General features: G+C 43.3%; 1 protein-coding gene and 1 long non-coding RNA gene across 3 annotated transcripts in view; both read left to right on the forward strand.

The window, feature by feature from the left end:
• Positions 1 to 19,751, forward strand: part of COL14A1 (collagen type XIV alpha 1 chain) — a 218,535-nt gene extending 198,784 nt beyond the window's left edge. Inside the window, exons 46-48 of one of the 2 annotated variants that reach the window (XM_004743496.3) lie at positions 15,479 to 15,556; positions 17,075 to 17,230; positions 18,015 to 18,602. In XM_004743496.3, coding sequence (XP_004743553.2) covers positions 15,479 to 15,556; positions 17,075 to 17,230; positions 18,015 to 18,046 — 266 coding nt within the window. In that variant the 3' untranslated portion in view covers positions 18,047 to 18,602. Of the gene's footprint in view, positions 1 to 15,478; positions 15,557 to 17,074; positions 17,231 to 18,014; positions 18,603 to 18,856 lie in introns of those variants that run through there. The other variant, XM_004743494.3, reaches the window with a different exon arrangement.
• LOC123391460 lies at positions 4,629 to 6,518 on the forward strand. Its single transcript, XR_006606152.1, has 3 exons — positions 4,629 to 5,637; positions 5,985 to 6,014; positions 6,186 to 6,518. It is a non-coding gene; the product is annotated as an uncharacterized LOC123391460 (long non-coding RNA).
• Positions 19,752 to 23,942: the final 4,191 nt, after the last annotated feature.

The following is a 23,942-nucleotide window of genomic DNA, read 5'->3' on the forward strand; positions in this document are numbered from 1 at the left end:
AAAAAAATCAGTTGGTTGGTCTATAGATGGCCAAACTGAATTTCTTTATTTACTTGAAAAGAACTGGGACAGTTTCCTGATTTCAGCGTTTCTGCAACTCCTTCAGTTTCCATCATTCTCCAAAAAATATTGGATCACAGGAGCCATCCAACTGAAGATTTTCATGATCAGATTATACATCCATAATTTACTGGAATTTATATGTGATTTATTTTGTACAATAAATCAGTAAATATTTACTGAATGCAAGGTTCACGTAAGTCTCTTGGGTTGACAGGATGTGAGATAGTACTATTTATTTATGGCTTTCACTTATTAGGCACTAAATGTATCTGCCAATATTGTGTCCAGTCCTATATACACACTCTCTCCTTTGGATAAAATAGAAGACATGGTTTGGATAAGGAAGGAATGTGGAACATTACTAAATGTGCACATTGGGAGAGTGAACGCGAAGTGAGCTGTGTGGAAAGTAAATGCTGTCAGAGGTCAGTATTAGCTCCATTTTTTATTATTTTTTATAATTTTTTTTTCTTTTTAAGATTTTATTTATTTATTTGACAGAGAGAAATTACAAGTACACTGAGAGGCAGGCAGAGAGAGAGAGAGAGAAGGAAGCAGGCTCCCTGCTGAGCAGAGAGCCCGATGCGGGACTCGATCCCAGGACCCTCAGATCATGACCTGAGCCGAAGGCAGTGGCTTAACCCACTGAGCCACCCAGGCGCCCCTATTTTTTCTAATTTTTAAAAAGATTTTATTTATTTGTCAGAGAGAGAGAGACAGAGTACAAGTAGGGGAGTAGGGGAGGGAAAAGCAGGCCCCCCACTGAGCAGGGAGCCTGATACACAGGGTTCTATCCCAGGACCCTGGGATCATGATCTGAGCTGAAGGCAGATGCTTAACCCACTGAGCCACCCAGGAATCCCTAGCTTCATTTTGCTTTTTAAGTTTTTATTTATTTATTTATTTGAGAGAAAGAGAGAGAGCATGGGTGAGCATAGGAGGAGGGACAGAGGCAGAGGGAGAGAGAATCTCAAGCAGACTCCCCACTGAGAGCAGAGCCCTATGTGGGACTCGATCCCAGGACCGCAAGATCATGACCTGAGCAGAAACCAAGAGTCAGATGCTCAAATGACAGAGCCACCCAGGGGACTCTATCTCTGTTTTTAAGTGAGGAAACTGAGGCTCAGTTAGTTTTTCAGTTCACCCCACTGGACCATAAGGGACCAAAATTCAAGTCCACATCTGCGTGATTCCAGAATAGCTGTGCTTGTCCCCTCTGTCTGTTGCCACCTTGGAATTCATAGTGTAGTGGGGAACTGCCATAGGAAAGGCCAGAACTGTGCAGGGTCTGGTGAACCCCATTTCCTTATGGCTCCTACTAACCACAATTCACGGCTCAGTTCATACAAACAAGTCAACTGCTGAACTGACCAGAATATCACAGTGGAATGTGGTTGTACTATTGGCAAGCTCCCTGCACGCTGTGTTCTGGTTTGGGAGAGGCTTGGGACATCCTTGACCTGGCCAATGACCAACTTTGAGGTGATTTGTTGGATAAATATGAAGGTGGTAAAAATATTTTCCATGATTATACATTTTGGCACTTGACGGTTTTTCTAGAATTTTAGCATGTGCCCAGGCTGTAGAAGAGTCCCAAGTAAGGGAACTACCTGGAGGGAAGCTGGCCATGGACCTAGCAGCTTGGGGTGCACCCACAGAATTCTACTTATATTATAACATCTAACAATAGGGGAAATAGAGGAGAAACATGGAATAAGGCAATTCAATCTTGTTTTCCTTGTGATATTTCAGAAGAGAAACTGATTTAACTTCACTGTTTGCACTGCTGCTTACTTGAGAGGCAGGCTGGGATGTCATTTGGGGCATCAATCTTATAGAAGTCAGGATCTGAACTTGGCCACTTACTAGCTGTGTAATCTTGACTGCTTAATCGTAAAACTTAATCTTTCTGTATCTTCATTCATTCCCCTAACCAGCACTTACTGAGCATCTACTACACATCAAGCATCGTACTGGGTGTTAATGACATAGTGGTAAACAGGACATACATTTCCTATGTTTCCTGTACCTGGCATGGACCCAGATATTAAATGCACTAACAAAAACTAAATGAATCGTTTCCTTTAGTGTGACATTAGTTGTAAGTGCCATGAAAAAAAAACCATGTTGCCATGCAAGTGTAGAAGGGGTTCTGACTTACACTGGCAAGTCAGTGATATTTTAGCTGAGACCTGAAAGTTTAGGAGTTTGGCAGATCAATAAGAGAGTCAGAGGAGAACATTTCAGGCAGAGATAGCAATAACGTATGCAAAGGTCCTGAGGTGCGAGAGGGCTTGAAACTCTAAAGCCATGATTCTCAAAAGTAGTCAACATATTGTCTCCTTTCCCACAGATAAGTTACATCTCTTTTACTGTTCTGAAATGAAATTCACAGATAATACATATAACCTGCCTTCACACAAAATTTAAAAAAACAAACAAACAACTAGACTGCCATCTAGTGTAATGTAAAGAAGTAAAGCTAAAGTAATTTCTACTTCGACTGTTTATTCCAATATGCAAATTCTCAGCATGACTATACTAGAAACATAATGAAGAAGTCAAAATGTGTTTATATTAAATAATTACTGAGAGTGCAACCATTACAAGTTCAGGCTGATGTAGCTGAGCTTTATCAACAGTGGGTCTTTCTGCATTCGTGTCTGTTGTGTTCACAGTAAAAATCATAAGAGCAAATACATCACCAGCATTATGCAAATAACTACATTTATCTTCTACTTTTTCAGACATCTGCTCCTTGATTACCAGATCGCTTGGTTTTCCACTATATTTCTTTTCCCTACTGGGGCTCTCTCCAGAAAGCCTTATACTACTGACTATCTCCCCCCAACCCACAGACAGTAGTAATGTCTTTATGCATGCTAGTGCCTAGAGAAAGTTGAGTGAAAACGACTGGGAGGTATAATTCCAAGGATTTTCCCAATGGAATGCATTGTTTGCTATACATTCATTAGCACTTTATACCTACTCTGTGGAATCAAATATTTGGGATGCAGTATAGCATTGAGGCTTAAAAAAAATAATAACAGCATTGGAATGTCATCTTTAATCACAAGAAGATTTCATGTTTTTGATTAAGAGCTTGATGCAAGGACAGCTGCCCCACTCTGTTTGTTGCCTGGATTAATTTTTTATTGTTCTCTGAGGATATAATCCTTGAATGACTTTATGAAGTTGGAAAATTATTCCCCTTGAGTTTCCCCTGACACAGAAGACCAAATTTCTAAGGAGTGAATGTAAAGAAAGACAAGATTTAAGGATCAATTCTTGCATCAGTCCTAAGTCCTGTGGTTAATTTGAAGAAGATGGACTTTGTTCCAGGAAATGAGAAAAGGGGGGTGTGAGAAGGAAGACGAGATGCAACACAACCAAGTCCCCCTTCCCACCCCACCAGAGCAAACACAGGTAGAAAAGGAATCAGCCACGCTCCGGCTGCTGGGAGTCAGCGATAACCCCCTTTGGAGACACAGAAATGGCATTCAGAGTCAAGAAGTTGCATATACCCAAAAGCTAACTCTTGAGTCCCTAAGGTTCATTCCCCTTACCTGGGAATCAACAAGGCTGAGAAGGCTGGGTCTCAAGTCAATTTGAAGCTGGGAGAGAGAAGTTGGGTTCTTGCATTTGGTATTTCTGTGGTTGAAAAGAGCTGTTGGCACTGAAGATACATTTGGCTGAAAACTTTGGTCACGAATGCAGAATAAAAGCAAAGCAGTTGCCAGACAGGAATGCCTAGATGCTAAGCGTCTGTGGAACTTCTCAATGTCTCTTTTATCCTGGTTTATTCCTGGAAAAATTATCTTTATGGGACAGATCAACTTAATTAAAGATAGAGAGTTGGCAGGGCTCTTGTAATAATTGGCTGGTTGAAACTTAAATATTTGCAAGTCTTCCCTGTGATGTTGTATTATCTTTGACATTGGCTTGCACGAGACATAGTCTTTTCACTGCTGTTAAAAACCTGCTGACTTGTTTATTTCTTTCCTCATTCCCTGCATCTCATCTCCTGAGAGATGAACTCCGGAGAGGTAAAAGTAGCTTTCTCTTTTCTCACCCAGTAGTTAGGTGGTAAAATCCAATTTGAATGTGCATTGGAAACAAGATTTTCTCTGAAGGTTTGATGTATTGTGTTTTCCTAATGTATAGTAACCCAAACGCATTGAAAAGGAATGCTTTTCCTTTTTCTTTGTTGTATCATCTTCCATTTTGTAAGGTTTTTCCCCCCCTCTGTTACAAACTGAGTCTTTGCATTCAACATGGCTGCAAAGAGAAGCTCTATGTGTTAATGACTCATTACTCTATAACAAGTTACCCTACAACTTAGCAACTTAAAACAACAAAACTTATACGACCGTGGTTTTCTGGGTCAGGGATTCAGGAGTGGTCTAGCTGGGTGCTTCTGACTCAGGGTCTTCCACGAGGTTGTTTCAAGATGTCAGCAAGAGCTATAGTCCGTTTTGTCTTCTTTTCTTGCCATGAAAGCTAATATACTAATCTATAACTTAAATTACTTTGAAACCCTTAATTGGAGGGCCTGTGTAGTAGATCTGATCAGATTCTTGCACTGGATTTCAGTCCCTGTCTGGGGTAAAGGGCATCGTGCTAGAAATAACCACTCAAGGTTAATGCTATCTCAGCAAGATATCTTCGTTCGGTCCCGTTTCATATTTTCCGCCTGACTTCAAGTATGTACTTTTTGCTCTACCCAAATTGAACCGCTCTGTGCTCTCAGTATTAGTCAGCTTTCGCTGCATAACAAACCACAAACATCTCAGTAGGATACAACGATAAATATTTTTTTTTCCACCACAGATCTATGGAAAACAGGGGCAGTTCTGCTCTGCTGGGGCCCTGGCTAGAAGGGCTAATAGTTTCCTAGAGTATGTAATCCTCGCGGCGGTGGCAGAAACAAATTAGGGCGACCCAAGGTGCCGATTTCAAGCCTCTGTGCCTGTTGTTGCCTCTAAAATCTCATTGGCTAAAGCAGGTCACGTGGCCCTGGCCACGCCCAACTCCACGCAATAAGGAAGTACACGCGGCGCAAAGCAGGAGCAGGCGTCAAGTCTGGCGCAGAGCGATGAGGCAGGGCGACTGCGCGTTCTTCACGCGTGGCTTTTCCTTTGCTGCGCCCCCCAGTGCGGATTCCCACTGTGTCCTGCTCTTGTCCCAGTGCATGGGTTTCCACCTGCCCTTCCCACGCCCTAGAATCCTCTTTCGTGCTCTGGCTCATTCGTCCTTCGGAGCGCATCTCCGGAGTCCCCGCTGCCAGACCACTCGTTCCGCCCGCGGTTTGTCGGGCCGGGCCGGTGTATTGGTGGTTGCTGCCCTGCTCCCCTCCCGCTGAGCCAGACGGAGTAAACCCTCCCCGAGCGCAGGCGTCGACCGCAGCAGTTTCTCATTATGCTGTCATTGCTGGTGTCCTGGTTTTGTCTCCCCCCCCCCCACCCCACTGTGAGTTCCGTGAATGGGGCTGGGCCTTTCATCTCTGCTTCCCCCCAACCCCTGCCCCACCAAGAAGCCTGAACAAGAGCGGGGTCGTCACCAGTGTGCGCCCAGGTAGAAGGTGCCTTTGAAAGACCCTGGAGCCGCACCCAAGAATCAAACAGCACGCCTCCACTGGATGCAAATTGCAAGAGGTTTATTGGTTACACAGGCGCCTGTGGACGCATCAGCCTTTGTGGGCTGAGCATGCCGGGCTAAGTTGGGGAGCAGATTATATAGGGCAGGGTTGGGGTGGCAGGAAGCGAGCTTACAGAAGCAGATGCATGGTTACAGTAGTCTGATTGATTATTTTGAATCAAGCATGATTGGGCATTGGGGTCAGGGCGTTCTGGTGGTTCCTTCGGTCAGCACTCTGGAAAGTCCCAGTTACACTCTACTTCTCATTTGTCTTTTTTTGACAGACCGGGTGATCATAGACAATAGACATCCTGGTATGTGTTGCCATCCGGCTATAGGGACAATCAAGCCTTCAGCAAGGGGAGAGGGGGTGCTGTGGGGACATCAGGTTACTTAAACAAGCCTTTAGCAACGGGAGAGGGGTCTTTCACCTTCTTGACTTGCCTTTTAATGATGATTTCACTCTGTGATTCCTGTCTCCGCAGTGAGGCTGCACGTTCCCTGGAGACCAAACGTAATGTGGGTTTTCCCTTTATTTTTCATAATACCTGAAGAGCAATAGTCATTTCGTGAATCATGAGTGATTTATGGTGTTGATTACTCCTTGGCTAGTTTTTTGGCTGCCATTTGTCCTTCACTCTAGAGCCATGAAAAAAAAACAGAAGTCCATGTGGCTATAGGACATCAACGCGAAGACATCCTGTTAATAGCCAGTTACTGCCAACTTGACAAGTCAACGTTTTCTTCAAGTCATTATTGTGTAAATTCAGCCAGGAAAACAGGGTGAGATTTTTAAATAGGAAAGATTTTTCGACTGGGTAGGAAATATATATAAAATAGCAAATACGTTGGACAATTCAGTGCTCACATTTTAGTGTGTCTAATTTAGATGTCTGGTCAAAAGATCAAGGGACATCCTGCTTATAATGCCTCTGTGTGTGTGTGTGTGTGTGTGTGTATTTACAATTTCTATATGTAAATATTGATAGAGGCATGTGTGTGTGTGTTTACAATATCTATATGTAAATATTGATAGAGGCAGACAGAGAAAGACACTTTGTTTTAAATATAGGAATGTACTCAGCCATTTTCTAAATTTCTGGCCTTGAACATAAACAAGTAAAATGGAAATATAACATATACTATTTTAGATGATAAAACTAAAGCTGTTTATATTGGCTATAGTAAACCATTTTCAGTGAATTTTTTTTAACAAGGATTTAAGGCAGTAAGTACAATAAACAAGTATACCAAAATGCATTTGTATAGCTGAGGGAAAAACATACATAGAAAAGATATATTCATTAACTCTTAAAATTTTCATTGGTTCTAGGTTTAACTAGATACAAGATGTATTTATCTTAATAGTGCTTTCTTCCTGCTCATTATGAAGGACTGCTGGTCCTGATGCCTTTTGTTTTAAACTCTGCAGACACTGACCTCATCCCAAGGCCCTGGCACAGCTCTCTTCTTTTCCAAGAGTCAAGAGCATCATATCACTTTTCATTTCCGCAAGGAATGAAAACAAGCCCTAGCTCTAATTTATATATCATTAGCTGGTTGAATATTCATGCCAAACCTGATGTGTTCATTTTTGAAGCCAGAGAAATTGGCTCATTTTTCTATTAACTTTCAGTTGTTAATAATTTTCCTAACAGCCCATGCTGGAAATAATATAATAATATTGAAGGAGGATCGGTCAGAACTTGGGAGCTGAAACTGGTCGATGAGCATTTGGTCTGCTACTCTTATGCCCGTAAGATCATAGCATCAGTGTGCAAAACTGTGGGGACAAAAATCCAGGATTCCTGGTGTCCAATGTAATCCCTGTTCATGTTTGCAACGCACTCGCTGGTGGGACCAACCTGTGGACGGCTACATGGGGTTGGTGCCCCCTTCATTCTCTTTTCTCCCTTCTTCCTCTGTAGCCCCCATGCTGCCCCTTTCACTTCCCTTCTCCCTGCTGCACTTTCTTCCTCACTCTCACTGCCCGGATATCAGTGTATCTAATTTAGATGTGTGTGGTCGAAAGACCAGAGGGCCTCCGGCCAATATTACCATGTCTCTAACTGATAGAAGAACCTGAAGTCCAAAATATCCTGTTGTCTTGATCTTGATCTGGTAGTGGTTCCTTTGACTACTGGACAGCCCTATTTAATGCTTCAACATGGTTTCCTTCGGCTTTGCTGGGAGACTAGCTCAGCGTTCATTGGTGGAGTTGAGCTCTGCCGGATTTCTCAGTCCACTTTACTAATTGAATTGTTTTGTAGCACCCAGCAGGGCCAGTTCCATGTTTTAAGGGGTCTGAGGCTTCAGCACCTTGGAGTTCCTCTTTGAGAAAAGGAGGTGAAGTTACAAACAAAAAATTAGGGGGATGGTATTGGAGGGGTCCTGCGCACACGAGGGGGAAGGGCCGTATCCAGACCCCTTCGTGTGCCCCGACCGGATCTAGACTGGCTTCTTATTTTACTCCCCCACCTGCTGCGGCCAGAGTCCGCCAAACTGCTTGGAGTCCCCCGGGCACGCTCAGTTCTCTTTCATCTGCCGGCCTCTGTACGTGCACTTGCATCTGCCCTTCTTCGCGTGGCCGACGCCTGCTCTCCAAGACTTGGCTTCAAGGGTCAGCTGTATCCAAAAGCCCCCTGTGACTCCCCACGGACGCCTCAATTCTGTGCTTTCATGTGTTGTAGCTCTTCTCACACTGCGTGATGACTCTCCGTTTGTCCCTTTCCCTGCCACAAGGTGACTCACTACAGGCAGGAGGGGTCCTTCTGGCTCTGATGCTCAGAGCCTGATACTGGGATTGGACCAGGCAGTTTGCTTTCAGTCTGTGCTTCTCCCTCCTTTAGCTGTGCGTCAGTGCCTCTCCAGGCTCCCTTCCCCCACTGCTCCTGTATAAATTCAGCCAATAGGAGCCTTTTAAAAGGAGTAGAGGGTTCCAGGGACACCTCAGTGGCTCAATTCTTATGCATCTGCCTTCAGCTCAGGTCATGAACCCAAGGTCTTCATATCGAGCCCCATGGTCGTCATGTTCCTTCTCAGAGGGAAGCCTCTTCTCCCTCTCCCATTCATCCTGCTTGTGTTCCCTCTGTCACTGCCTCTCTCTGTCAAATAAATAAATAAAATCTTGAAAAAAAAAAAAGGATTACAGGGTTCAAATAGGGTAGAAGTCAAGATATTTCTCCTCTCATCCTACACCTGGCTCCCCTGCAATTCTGGTTGTGGTGACAACTCTTACACAGCTCCTGCTTCAACTGGAAATCTCTCCCTCTGCTTCTAGATCCTACCAGAAGGTTCTAGGCTCTGGGTTCCAGTCCCACCATTTCTTCCCATTGCCCCCATACTCTTAAAGATGAGAGTCACTTCTTGCTCTTGCTGTTTTATAAGTTGCCTCATCATTTTTAATTGGCTTCTCAGTCCTCCATCACCCATGTAAACAAACCATGTAAACAAGTCCCTGGATTAACTTATCTTTGCCTGAACTGTGTAGAATGCTTTATCTTTTCCTGAGGCCTGAATTACCCTGTCAAAGTGGATGGACCATTATTTTATCAAAAAGGCAACAAGAAGAAAATCTCTTGGCCATGGTTTGCAAAATTTGTTTACATTAAAAACAATCACGTATAATCGCTTCTTGGCCTTTTGGCCAAGGTCAAGTGTGAAAAAAATCATGTATTTTCCAATCTTTGTCCCCTTAGCTGAGACCTTAGCCAAAACATGGAGTCCCATGTGCTGGTACTAATGCTACAGGCCGAAAATGTAGAAAATAGCAGATTCTGGAAATTGCATGAATTATGTCCAATGAATCTGCCACCTTGTGCCTAGGTACCTATCTAGTACATTGCTTCCAGTAGGCATTCAGACATATTCTGAATGGAAAGCAGACTGTGCTTGCCATTCATTGTCCACATTTCCTAGGTAACAGACGATATAACAACATAGCCGAAGCCCTGTCTCACTGTTTCTGGGACTTTTTGGTGCAGTGACAATGAAAGCATTGCCCAGCCTTTGCATATCTGCCTGGGCATAAATCCTGGGAGTTGCTCGAAATGTCTGGGCTGAGAGACTAACTGAGCTCAATGGAGCAGCACGAGGCCTCAGTGTGGAAGGCTTGGTGTGGTCAGAGGGCAGAGAAATGAGTAAAATGTCTCTATTCAGAGACCAGCAGGCCAAAGGAAAGAGAAAATGGACAACCGAGAGCCAGATCCTGGGCATGTAGTCAGCAGGAGCCGGAGAGGGCCGCTCAGCGTCAACCCTGAATCTTGCTTGGAGTAGAAGGCAAGAATGCCAACTGAGGGAAGTAAGCTGAGAAAATGTGATAACCACGGGACTGATTGCTGAGCCTGGGGCCAGAGCAGATGTGCAGACTGACCCAGCGCGCAGCTCAGGAAGCTTCGACTGCAAAGAACAAGACAAGTCTCCTGCCCACTTGGACTGAAAAGGCAGGGAGTGCAGTGATTCAGCGTCTGGGCTTTGGCACCAAGCTGTCTGGGATCAAATCGTGGCTCGTGCTCCTTCCTAGGTGAGGGCAGGGATCACAGCCTCCTTCGGGGTTAATAGTAGTGCCCGCCCCCTTTGTTCTTAAGAAGCCAAAATGAGCTCCTGCATCCCAAGCCTCTAGCTTTTGGAATCAACAGCGGTCATTTTTAGACTTAGCTGATAAACTCACTGGCCACATTCTTGGTTTGTCAAAGTCTACAATAGAACTTGGGATTTCATTCATTCATTCATCGGCTTGACGCGTATTTCTTGAGTGCCTTAGTATATGCCTGGAACTGGGAATGTAACGAAGAGCTAGAGTGAACAGGTCTCTGCCTTTGTATACCAGAAAGAAAATATTGGAGAGTCAGTGTTAGGTTTGTGGTAAGGGAGAACCAGGGAGCCCTGAAATGGTTTCTAACAAGACTCTTAAAAAAAGAATGAATATGACAGAGGTACCTCTCTGTTGGGGGATGTTGACGAAGCAGGTGTAGGGGCAGAAGATACATGGGAAATCTCTGTACTTTCCACTCAATATTTCTGAGAACCTTGCAAAAAAATAGATTTATTGAAATGTTTTTAAAAGGAAGAACAGATGAATGGGTGGATAATAATAATAATCTCTCTGATTATCCTAAATATTTTTGATAACTCAAAAAAAACTGAAAGTATTTTAATCTTATCTAAAATCATATTTTTGAAAAGTTACAGCTTCATTTATATCAGCTATGCTTAGTTTTTAGAAATGGCAGAAATTTAATTGTGATCGGTTATATTCATTGCTAAGAAACGCTAGCACTGAAACTGCCACACAAGGAACTTGTTAGAAAAAGCAGTGTTCCCACAAGGCAGGCATGTGAAAGTAAAAAGCAAAGCTCCGGGGTAAAGAATTTTGTTTGTTAATCCTTCAAAGGTCAGGCTTGCTTTTAACAGTCAGCTACATGTTGGTGTAAACATGCAGTCATTCGGTTAGGTTTCTAGAACTTACTGGGCCACCTACCATGTGTGAGGTTTGGCTTGGATCCGACACTAACAGTAAAGAAGACATGATCCTTGCCATCAGGAGGCTCGTGGTCTTAGGCTAGGCGAACATGAGGACAAGCAAGGCAATGGGTAGGTTCCAGAGGAGGCACGGACAATATGGAATCAGAGAACTCATTCATTCCTTCAGTGAGTAAATAAGTAAGTATCTGTAGGCTTCATAGTATGTGGAAGACACTCTCGGCGTGTCAGCAATACAGCCATGAAGCAGATCAATAATCCCAGTCCTCTTGAATCCTGTATGCTTCTGCTCATTATGGTTGCAAGAAGCACTGGGCTGGGTCTTGAAGACTGAGAGGTATTTATGGAGACATCCAATGTGAAATGGGTGTTCCAGAAGGAGGGGCATCCTGTGCACTCAGGAGTCCCAGTGCCTTTGTGGAGAGAACATTGGCACTTGGCTCTGGGGACTTCAGCTAAACACCAAAGGGCTCCACCTTCAGCCCTCACGAAGAGATTGATGAGAGAAACCCTTATTATGGGTGATGATGGCATATTTTCTGTGAAGAAGGACTATGCCCAGATCTATTCATCGCCTGCCAACATCTCACAGATGGGTGGACATTTTGGGACATCTGATTTCTTTCCTTTTAACCATGGCTTACAGGCTTCTCAAAAATATATGCAGATCTATTTTTAGAGAGGTGAGGTCTCTAAGCCTGGCCTTTCATCTCAGCCCTCATCTTAGGTCCTTAATTATTGATTTTTAACATGATTTTTCATTCTAAGAAAAAGATTTACAACCAAACTCAGGTGTCATGGACACGAAGTTTCCTTTGGCTCGGAACCTAAGTGAATACATGGACAGATATTAATCTATTAGCCTACCAGTAGTTGGAACAGATCTTCATTTCAAGGATACTGAAATCTAAAATTCCTCATTAGTGGCTAAAATTAACAAGTCAGGAAATGACAGATGCTGGTGAGGATGCGGAGAAAGGGGAACCCTCCTACACTGTTGGTGGGAATGCAAGCTGGTGCAACCACTCTGGAAAATAGCATGGAAGTTCCTCAAAATATTGAAAATAGAACTACCCTATGACCCAGCAATTGCACTTCTGGGTATTTGCCCTAAAGATACAAATGTAGTGATTCAAAGGGGCACGTGCACCCAAATGTTTATAGCAGCTATGTCTACAATAGCCAAACTATGGAAAGAACCTAGATGTCCATCAACAGATGAATGGATAAAGAAGATGTGGTATAAATACTCAGTGGAATACTATGCAGCCATCAAAAGAAATGAAATCTTGCCATTTGCGATGATGTGGATGGAACTAGAGGGTATCATGCTTAGCAAAATAAGTCAATCGGAGAAAGACAAATATCATATGATCTCCTGATATGAAGAAGTGGAGATGCAACATGGGGGTTTGGGGGGTAGGAAAAGAATAAATGAAACAAGATGGGATTGGGAGGGAGACAAACCATAAGTGACTCTTAATCTCACAAAACAAACTGAGGGTTGCTGGGGGGAGGGAGGTTGTGAGAGAGGGGTGGGGTTATGGACATTGGGGAGGGTATGTGCTATGGTGAGTGCTGTGAAGTGTGTAAACCTGGCGATTCACAGACCTGTACCCCTGGGGATAAAATTCACTATATGTTTATTTTTTTTTAATTCCCTATTAGTATAATTATATCCTTAGAATTTTCTCGAGACATTTTGAGGGGCTGGAATATTTTTGTGAGACTCTTACTCTCTTACCTTGATTTGTAATACAGGTAATATCAAATGCCACTCATTTTTCTCTACATAACTAGAAAATTGAAACAACCAGAATCCCCACTGCCCAATCTCCCCCATCTTTTGCTTTCTCAATGAAGAAACAATGGATAAGTCAAGAAACTCTTTTTTTTTTTTTATATTTATTTATTTGACAGAGAGAGGGATCACAAGTAGGTAGAGAGGCAGGCAGAGAGAAAGAGGGGGAAAGCAGGCTCTCCACTGAGTGGGGAGCCCGATGTGGGGCTCAATCCCAGGACCCTGAGATCATGACCTGAGCCGAAGGCAGAGGCTTAACCCACTGAGTCACCCAGGCGCCCTAAATCAAGAAACTCTCACCAGAGAGCTATTCCTAAGAACACTTTCCTGCATGTCCTCTTCAGCCTCATGGACAGCATCTCCTACTTTGGAGAATCATCCAGAAGCCATGCTGTGAATGTTGATCCTTGAGTACCGTAAGGTCATGGGAGGCCTCTGAGTCACCACACACTTAATCACGAGCAGGCTGCCATTAGTCATCTGTGTATTTCATTGTGTTCTAACTCTTTAAAAATTAGTGGTTCCCTGTGGGGAAAGTGATTCTCATTCAAACAGAAGAAGAGGCTAAGTATGGTGAAGTACATTGGCAACTGAGAGGACACCTACTGGCTGAAAAGTGCTTATTCCAATTAGCCACTAAACTAAGAGCTAAACTGGTAGCTAATTGGGTAATAGCCAGTAGGTGTACCCAGGGTGCTTTTCTCTGAACAGCTTGGTGAACAGTTGAGTATTACACGTTGATTGGTCTGAGTATGTTGGGTGCTTTTTAAACTCAGATGAAATTGTATTTTTATTCTTGAGAAATTACTGTCTTCCTTCTGGGTTCCTAAGACAAGAGTCAGACCCAAAACAAGAGGAGGCCAAGTGCTCGGTGCCCGGCTCTCTCCTCTCTCTTCTGAGCTCTTGTGAGCTCAGAAAATACCACCGAGGCCACACAATAGGCGTGTGTGTGGGAGGTCTAGCAGGGAGTGGAGAAGCACTGAGGACCGCTAACAAAGAAGGAGGACTTTTTAATTTTTTTTAAGATTTTATGTATTTGACACAGAGAGAGATCACAAACAGGCAGAGAGACAGGCAGAGAAAGAGGAGGAAGTAGGCTCCCCACTGAGCAGAGAGCCCGATGTGGGGCTCTATCCCAGGACCCTGAGATCACGACCCGAGCCAAAGGCAGAGGCTCAACCCGCTGAGCCACCCAGGTGCCCCAGGAGGACTTTTTGAAAGGGGCCACATAGACCTTGACCCCAGAAGGTGGACCCAAGGAACACAGCGGACCCCAGCGTTCATATCAACAGACAGTCGTTCTATGTGCCATGTAGCAAAAAGAACCAGTTGCTCACCAGTCTTTTTTAATTTTATTTTTCCAACTATTTTCCAAGCCCATATTACATGAACGCCTAGCTTTCTGGAAGTTATAAACCAAGACGTGAAAAGTGTCCTTGTTTGTTGTGTCTCTTGGTTTGTCTGGCGTGAATACACATCGCCTTTAGGAAGAGAGAGAAGTTACTTGTAATTTTAAACATTTTAAATCCCTGGTGGAGGGGGTGCCTTCTCAAATTGGTTATTGTCATTTATTTATGTTTCCTTCCAGGCTTTGCCAATTCACACATAATTCCTTTGTGAGTCTAATCACATGCAGATGCAATGCCATTCTGCTACTTCAAAGCATTGTTGTACATGAAAAACAGACACCAGAGACCTTCTGTGTTGTGAGCCTGGGTAACCCCCACCCCCACCCCCACCTCGGCTGATGCAACTCTCTCTGGGACGGGTGGGCCACAGTAGAGCGTGTTCTCACCTGTCCCGCAGTCTTGTGATAGTTGTTAGGATGATGAGGTGTCAGAGTGTATGTTTCCTTGTTATTTTGTGGGGCTTTTTTTGCCCGTGAAAACGTATAGTTTGTTAATAGCACTGTAAATGATTTGGAAGAAGGAGTCTGCTCAGTGGAAAAGAAGCACGAATAGGTTTAGATTTTTATGGGGCTGAATCAGCCAAATCAAACACAGGCTTTCCCGAAGCTTCCAAGTTTTTAATGGAAACTCACGCTCTTCAGAACTTTGCTGCCTAATTATAATTCATGCCTTTTGCAGATACATTACAGGGTGGACCAAAAGGAAAATGTTAGCCACATTCACTTGTGATTTCTATTGTGTGACCATGGAGCGCCAACTGCATATGTCCAATGGCCTGCTGCGTGTAAAGACACGGGCCAGATCCTGGCGGGCCAGACCCCTTCGGTAGGAAGGTGGATAGACTTACAGTATCTCAAATACAAACAGTGTGTTCGGCTACAGATCTAGCCTTCCTTATGTGGTCGTACATAATTCACAGTGTCAGAATTTAATTTAAAAGTCCCCTGAGAACCGTAACCCCAAACCAACTCCTATCATTATAGTTACCAGAGAGGTCTTTTTTTGAAAGATTTTGCCTAGATTTTCTTTTAAAGACTTTCTTTTTTTTCTTTCTTTTGTTTTTGTTTTTTTTTTTTTTTTTAAACAGGTCTAACTGGCATCAAGGGAGAAAAAGGAAATCCAGGCATAGGATCCCAAGGTCCAAGAGGTCCCCCGGGACCAGCAGGTAAATCTTCCTACCTAACAGGAAACTGCAAGATGAAAATCCTAACGTTTTATATTCACATGCATCACCGATGAGAAAAATGGCCTTGTTACATCTCGTATCTGATGGAAATGGCTGTTTTTCTTATTCATTTTATTGGAAGGCCAATTGTTAAGTGACAATCCTCCCAGTACAGAAGCCTCAAAGGCTTCTAGCATATTCTGGGACCCTATTGGCTTCATGAGTTAGGCCATGCTAGGTTATGCTGTAGTAACAAATCAATCCCAAACACTTAATAGATTGACACGATAAGGGTTTATTTTATAGTCCCCCGAAGTTTGATTTGGGTAAGGTGGCTTTTCCCCATGTTAGAACAAAAAGCTTCCAGGAAAAAGATAAAAGAGGCACATTGGCCTTCACCTTCCTCAATGGACAATGACCTACATCACAGTGAGGCCTATTTCACTGGCTGGGACCAGCCACTCTGTCTCCGTTGAACCACATGGGAGGCTTCAAATACAGAGGAACATGTGGATGTTTGAGAAACACTCAGAGTTTCTGCCACCATGGCCGTCTTACTGGATGAGTTTCATGTCAGTTTTGAGTTTTGTGTATATTACTGTGTGCTTTTACAATGATCTCTGGGTTATCATCCTCGTTATTAGAATGGTAAGTTTCCAGTCCCGTTGGACATTTTTAATCTGGTTTTAGCCACATCAAATCGAATACTTTATCCATTTTTTTCTTTCCATCCTAATAATGATTTTGGAAAGTACTTTTCCTAGGAGGGATTCCTAATGGAAAAGAGTCACTTTGAGCATAAATGCCCCTATCATTAGAGCTGGTGTGAGGGGCTGATCTAGCATCATGTGTTACGCAGAAAGGATGGTTGGTGAGCGTAGACTGAATGGGACTGAACCTACATAGAGCTGCAGTGCTTTTCAAATATAAGGCGACACTCATTCCTCATTTTCAGTAGAACTAGAGTTGAAGAGTTCATCTCCACTAAAGTTGAAGAATCTCATTTTTTATTGAAGAATGCCTTTTCAAACACTATTGTAATCTAGGCCTAAAAGTAAGCGTTAAAACACCCAGCCTGATAGACTTCCTAAAATCACAAATATTTCAATCTCCTCTTTTCACTCAATCTAAGTGCTCCGTCGGTATAAGGTAGCCTAAAGAAATTTTGGTTCAGTATTTTAGGTCTGATTTCAGACTTTGCCTTTTTCTCCTGCGGGATCATTTCTTTCCCACTCAGGCTAATATAATTCAATTACCTGAGGCCAGAAAGCAGGACAGATTATGAGGCTGAGACTGAGTGTGTTTGTGTGTGCATTGGAGTGTTCATACACACGTGGGTGTGCTTGTCCAGCAAATCCAATTGAGAAGTAAAAACTCAATGCGCAGAGAGAGACATCTTATCCTAAATGTCAGGATATGTGAGGTGGCTTCTCTTAAGGGTTCGTTTCCTTCTTGGTAGTCTCAAAACTATCTATGATGGTCAAAGACCAACTGTTTTCCTTTGTGGGTGCTTCTTAGGACCTTCAGGGGAGAGTCGGCCAGGAAGCCCTGGGCCCCCTGGCTCTCCTGGACCCAGGGGTCCACCTGGTCACTTGGGGGTGCCAGGACCACAGGGTCCTTCTGGCCAGCCTGGATACTGCGACCCTTCTTCGTGTTCTGCCTACGGTGTAGGAGGTAAGTGCCAGCCCTTCATGGGCTTTGAGCAATGTTTCGCTTTGATTAGAACTATAATGATGAGAGTGCAATGAACAGTAGACCAGTTATGGGAGGGAAGCCAAACTTGAATGCTTCACTACCTTAAATTATCCAGAGACCTCTTCTATAAAGTGCAGGCTATCCCTGCAAAAACCTTAAGAGGAAAATGAAAAGAACACCACAATTAAACCTTCCTTGTTTACAAATGGCTGTCCACACTACCTTGGCCTCCGACCTCATATTTGATCATTGGGGGACATATTAGAACTTTCTGGGTTACTGCTGTGGTGTGGTCCTATTTCACTCATGCTTTGGAAAAGCCTCAAACCTGGGACTTCTCCCTAATGCGGAGGGTCCCTCAGATTCTTTTGGGTGACATTCTGCCCACCACATACCCACCATTTTCGGTGACCAAAGGTAATGTTAAGAAAAAACAAGAGTGACCATGCCTGTCCCTGCCGCATTACTAACTCCTGGCCTGAGATTGTGAAAGATAATGCTTCCTAAAAACATCTGCAGCCTGCATGTCGGCGAGTTGTGCAATAGGACATTTTCTGACATAGTCACTCTTGGAAGCATCAAGAGAGATGTTCAGAGACCGCTTTGGGGCAATAAACTTCTTAGTCAAAGAATTTAAGTATTCTGCATTAGGAGAAATTTAACCTTATTTTCCAGAGGAACTGGTCAAGAGTTTTGCTGATGTATTTTTCTCTGTTCATCTCTTCCCTCCCTGTTCTCTCAAATCTCCCTGTCCCTTATTAAGATCTGATCCCTTACAATAATTACCAGCACTGAGGTGGAGCTCTTCCACTCTGACTCCATTGGGCCTGGGCAATTGGCTTCGGATCCAGAACTGTCCTGTTGACCACCACCACCACCCCCAACCCCTGCCCCTAACCATGGGCACTCTGCTTCCCTGCCTCACCTGCTTCCCTCCCTGCTCCCGACACATACACGTCTCTTGCCCTCCCTGTTCCCGACACATACACTGATAATACTGGAACTTAACCAGATCACAAGTGTCCGTCGTGACAGGAACTGACAGCTCTGTGTCCTTCTGGATCTTTCTGGATGTCGGTCTATGACTGTGTACCAAGAATTTATCCCCAACTTTTCTGTGTGTAATAACTGTTTAAATGTGCCTTCTCCTCTTTCCTGTCCCCACACAAGATTGACGGGCACGTCCCTCCCCCACCACCCTCCTCTCCGTCCCCCTCTAATGTCCCCCCTTCCCAACTGTCCCCTGGGTGATGGGTTTCTAACACGAGATCCGTTTTAAAATTTATTTTCCTGTTATAATTCTGCTGAGATTCAGGGTTCCTTTTGTAAATAAAACACATACTATATTTAAGCAGTTGGCCGTGATTCTAGTTTTCTAACCATTGCTGTAACGGGTCTGCCCCTTCCTTTGCTAACCATCTGAAACCTCACGGGGGAAGGCACAAGTGGCATGGTGGGTAATGGGAGCTAGTGCTTTCCACCTAAGCAGGCTTTCTCTCTCATTTATTGACCAAATCTGTGTCTCTTATGGACCCATGTGAGGGGAGAATATCAATTTATGGTTCCTGGGTCCCATCAAGTCCCCACCCCACTTTTCCTCTCTAGCTCCCCATCCTGATCAACCGGAATTCACTCCTGTCCAAGACGAGCTAGAAGCCATGGAACTGTGGGGCTCAGGCATCTGATCGCCCTAGGACTAATTTGGAGACCAACCTCAAGAACTCTTAGAGAAACTTATTCAAGAAGAATGTTGTTATGTGGTTTGTATGCTACCTTTGGGGGGCTTGTCTCACCAGCCTAAATTTCCTTGGACGTTGTTAATATTGGTATTATTAGCAAAAAAAAAATTATATTTTAAAAAATCCCCTTCATCTATGACACCACAGGATTTATTTCTCCTTGTTATTTTAATGGCATGCCAGATTATTTGTTTTTCCAGAGAAGAGTGCTCAAAGGAAAATTGGCAAAAAAAAAAAAAAAGTTGAACTCTGGAATCTTTTCTGTGTTAGATGATCTCAAGTCCTAAAATGCATCAAGACAGCTATGATTGTATTCAAAGGAAATGGGGCCCTAGCAGAATAAGAATTTAAAGAGATCCAAAGATTATGCCATTTATCCCTATCTCCTGTGGCCTTTCTGAAAAGAAAAATGGATATTATTGGAGAAACTACCTCTTGATTAACTGATCTATCCAGCTCTGAGATCACTCGGTACCTCGTTTCACTGGTGTCTAAGAATATGTATCAGAATACAGCCTTTCTGAGTTTGGTGATTTTAAAAATAGATTTAGTATTTTCAGTGGCTTTACATGTAAAATAGTGACTTTCCACCAGTTCTGATGCGAAGAGATCCAATCTTGATGAACGACTCATCCAGCGGTATTCCAAGACTTGCCCTCTTTATCTACATGGATTACTTTGTACATGCAGATACTTTTTTTTTTTTTTTTTTGCAAACCCATTTCCATTCTCTTTTATAAGCAAATAAAAATTTAAAACAACATTGTGGATTCTTTTTACTACATTAATGTCACCCTAAACTTCTATAGTCTTAGCCGAGTTTCATTTTATTTTTTAAAAGATTTTTTTTATTTATTCACTTGAGAGACAGAGACCGAGAGAGCACAAACACAGGGAAAGGCAGAGAGAGAGGGAGAGGGAGAAGAGACCCCCCCGCTGAGCTGGAGGCGCGACATGACCTGGAGATCCAGGTCATCCAGGACCTGGAGATCATCACCTGAGTCAGAGGCAGACACTTAACCATGTGAGCCATCCAAGCACCCCAGTCTTAGCTGAGCTTTAACCAGAAAAACAACAGTTGGTTTCCTTCAGACAGGTATTCAAATTTTCATTCATTCATTCATTCATTCATTCACTCATTCATTCTGAGTGTAGTAAGAAGCGTAACCGAAGAAGCGGTTGATTTGGGCCAAAGAAAGTGGTAGATTTTTTTAAATTTTATTTTATTTATTTGAGAGAGAGGGAGAGAGAAAGAGGGGAGGGGCAAAGGGAGAGGGAGAAGTAGACTCCCCACTGAGCAGGGAGCCCAAAGTGGGACTCAATCTCAGGACCCCAGGATCATGACTGCAGCCGAAGGCAGTATCTTTACCGACTGAGCCACCCAGGCACCCCAGACTGGTAGAATTTTATGACTCCTATATAACCCACAAGAAAATGCAAGACTGGTGCTAAATAAATGTTCTCCAATAACTTACTAACAGTTGACTGAAGAGCCATCTTTTTTCTAGTATTAAGAAGAGTCTGAAAAACTCTAGAAAGGAAGAAAGGAAATGAGATTGAACCCAACACACTCTAACACCTGAACTATAATATATCCTTTGCTCACAAAGGAGGAAAAATCTAGACACTTGAGAAAAATTTCAGTTCTATTATTTGCCTGTTGAAAATAAGATGGAAGAGAGTCGTAAACTTAGTGTATGCTCCTTTTCCTGGAGCATCTCCCGAGGAACAGATAATTTTAAAGAGTAGAAATGGGGTCACTTATAACCAAAAGTTGGATTCTTCCTGGATCAGTAAGGTCTTCTGACCTTTGGTTTCCTTCACTAAACAGATCTGATTTAAAACCTTCCCAGCCAAAGGATTCAAACAGTCAGTTCTACTTATGTGCCTTTGGGGATTCAGGCAAAGAGTTTTTTGGTGCCTTTGCAGGAAATGAAAGAAGACTCTGAGCAGATAACCAACAGCTGTTCCATTTTAGTTATGGCAAATCATTCCACATGTAGGAAGAAGGACTGATGAGATGGAAAGCTTGCGCAAGGTTGATCAGGATGACTAGAGCCAGAATCACTTAAGAGAACTCCTCTGTAAAAGACTAGGTTATGTCATTAGTCATTTCATACCTTTGTGTTAGATTTCTTAGTCTTTTAACAGGTGAGTAGAGAGAATACTCTGTGTGCTTGGCTCTTGGAAACGCCTAGTCTAATATCGTGCCACGGAGAGGACTCTCAAAGTCTGTAATAAATGGTGAAGTATAAACCAGCAGAGGTTCTAATCCATTCGTATCATTCTTGAGTTGTGCAGATACACTTGGCTTTGATTTTATTGGATGGTCTAAATCTGTTTATTTTAGCTAGAGGAAGGTTCCATTCATTTGGAATGTGCCATCCCTTGGACCCAGTATTTCAGATTTCTCTTGAGTGAAATGTTCAAAATAAAAGGTGTAACCCAAATTCAGGACTTTGGTGGTTACAATAAATTGCCTTGTGAAAAACTGACTTTGAATTGCATTTTTATTGCCTTACCTATTTTGGCAGGAATATGCTTCTATCTTAACTTATAGTTTATCCTCTTTCTGAAAGTAAAACATTATCTCATATAAAGAAAAACATTACTTTTCAGAATTCTCATCACTTCGATTAGAAGCTCTCAATGACTTGAGAAATAGTCCTTTTAGGGTAGTATCTTGTATTCAGGAAAACCTCAACTGAATTGCAGGACAACTCTCCCCCTTTCTTTCCTACCTCCTCTGACCCTCCATCCTCTCCTAACTAATCTTGCTGTGTACTAGGAGCTGTTTTTGTTCTCAGGATAAAAACATTAATAAGAGAAACGTGGGCTTGTCCTCATGGAGCTTCCTTTCTAGTGCTAGAGAAAGATGGGAAATGAGTGAATCAAGAAGCAAAATGAATCTCAAATTGCGTCGGATAGGAGGAAAGACTCAGGAAAAGTGCTGAGAGCGGAATATGAAGAGGAGATAAGGGCACATCTGCTTCCATCTGGGGGGACAGAGACAGCCTCTGTGAGGGGCTGATGTTTAAGCAGAGACATGAAGCTAAGAAAAGGCTTGGGAGGAGAGTCCAAGCCAAGATCTCATCACATACAAAGGCCCTTTATCAGAAAGGTGCTTTCAAGTTCAATGAGCTAAAAGGGTAATGTGGCAGGAGAGTGAACAAGATAAGGCTGACACCAGAGTAATGAGGGCAACGGGCCAGTTAGTGATTTAGATTTGAGGCCGTAACTAACTTAAAACATACACCTGAGGGGCGCCTGGGTGGCTCAGTGGGTTAAGCCGCTGCCTTCGGCTCAGGTCATGATCTCAGGGTCCTGGGATCGAGTCCCACGTTGGGCTCTCTGCTCAACAGGGAGCCTGCTTCCTCCTCTTTCTCTCTCTCTCTCCCTCTCTCTCTCTCTCTCTCTCTCTGCCTGCCTCTCCATCTACTTGTGATTTCTCTCTGTCAAATAAATAAATAAAATCTTAAAATATATATATACCTGATTACGTCAGTCGTCTGCTGAACCCATGTTTCTCATGGAACTTCAAATCTCAATCACTAACTGGCACACTGCCTACCTTGGCCTAAGGCTTGGAGACTTTGGTCTCCAGCCTTATCTTGTCTCAGACAGAAACAGTGAGGAACAAGGATGAGCCAGGACATGGAGGACGGTTTCCCTGCTCTCTTTGGTAACCGAGAAATAGATGCATATTGTGTTAAGCTCTTGAGACATTAGGACCTGGAAGAGCCGTGTTGCTGAACTTCTCTTCTGAAGCTGCCATTGAGCAGTTACTCTAGGCCGGGCCTACTCCAAGGGCTTTAAAGTCGAACCAGTGAGGTTGGGTTCTACTCTGCTGCGGTAACAATTTCTTCGCTACTTCCATATCAACATGTACCTCCATGATTGCCGAAAGAAGAGAAGAGAGGCCATGGAGAATCATCTCCCCCAACTACCTCCAGAAGTGACACACGTGACTTCCACTCACATTTTATTGGTCTATGTAAATCACATGAACTCAGTGAACTTCATCGGGGTGAAGTATAATTTTCCCACATGCCAGGAAGCAGACAAGAACCAAAAATATTGGTGAGAAGCAATAAAAGCTACTCCTTAGGTCTTAATCATTTGGTCATCACTGCAACCAAAGAGCTAGTTCACTGTGGTCTTGATTGTCCTGGTGAAGAGACAGCAGCACAAAAAAGTTAAGTTACCTACCTGAGAACACACAGCTAGAAAATCAAATGTAGACACTCTGACTCAAAGTATCCCCTCTATCCCTGGGCTACTCTGCCTACACATATTGGTAATTCTTACACTTTAATGGTAAAAAGGGATGGAGATAGGGCTTATTCAAGTTCAGATTCCTGGGCCCTGAGGAATCACCAAAAACTGTGCTTCAGTAGTCTGGGTTAGAAACTCTGCATTTTTTTTTTTTTAACCAAGCACCTCAGTGAACTACAGTTTGAGAAACACTATTTTGACATCATTCTGGTTGCACAGTGGACAATGGGTTGGTTGGAGGAGATCACAGTAGATGAGGCAACGTGAGTCACACCATTGTGGTGGTCAGAGGAAAGCTTGTGGAGGACTGAACCAAGGTGGTGGAATTGACAGGACTTGTTAGAAATGGAGATGAGGGGGAGAGATGTGACTAGGATAACCCAGGTGTCTGGCATAGCTGACTGGGAGTTGAAGACATCCAGCCCCCTGAGAATCACAGATTTGGGGCAGGGAAATGGAAGAGTTCAGTTTAGCAGAGAAACTGAGAGTTAAGTGCTAAATAGGTGATTTGGAGCTTCAGAGAGTCATCTGGGTCAGAGACATATACTTCAGGGTCATGTACACGTAGGTAGCATTTAAAGGCCACAGGAATGAACGAGATCTCCTGGAGATTTTTCCCCATCCTTCTCCCCCTCTTTCATTTTTGTTTATGCAGACTCTTCAACCTGGTTTTTTCC

Source organism: Mustela putorius, unplaced genomic scaffold (assembly GCF_011764305.1).
Source record: "Mustela putorius furo isolate JIRA1106 unplaced genomic scaffold, ASM1176430v1.1 tig00000228_pilon_pilon_pilon, whole genome shotgun sequence".
NCBI lineage: Eukaryota > Metazoa > Chordata > Mammalia > Carnivora > Mustelidae > Mustela > Mustela putorius.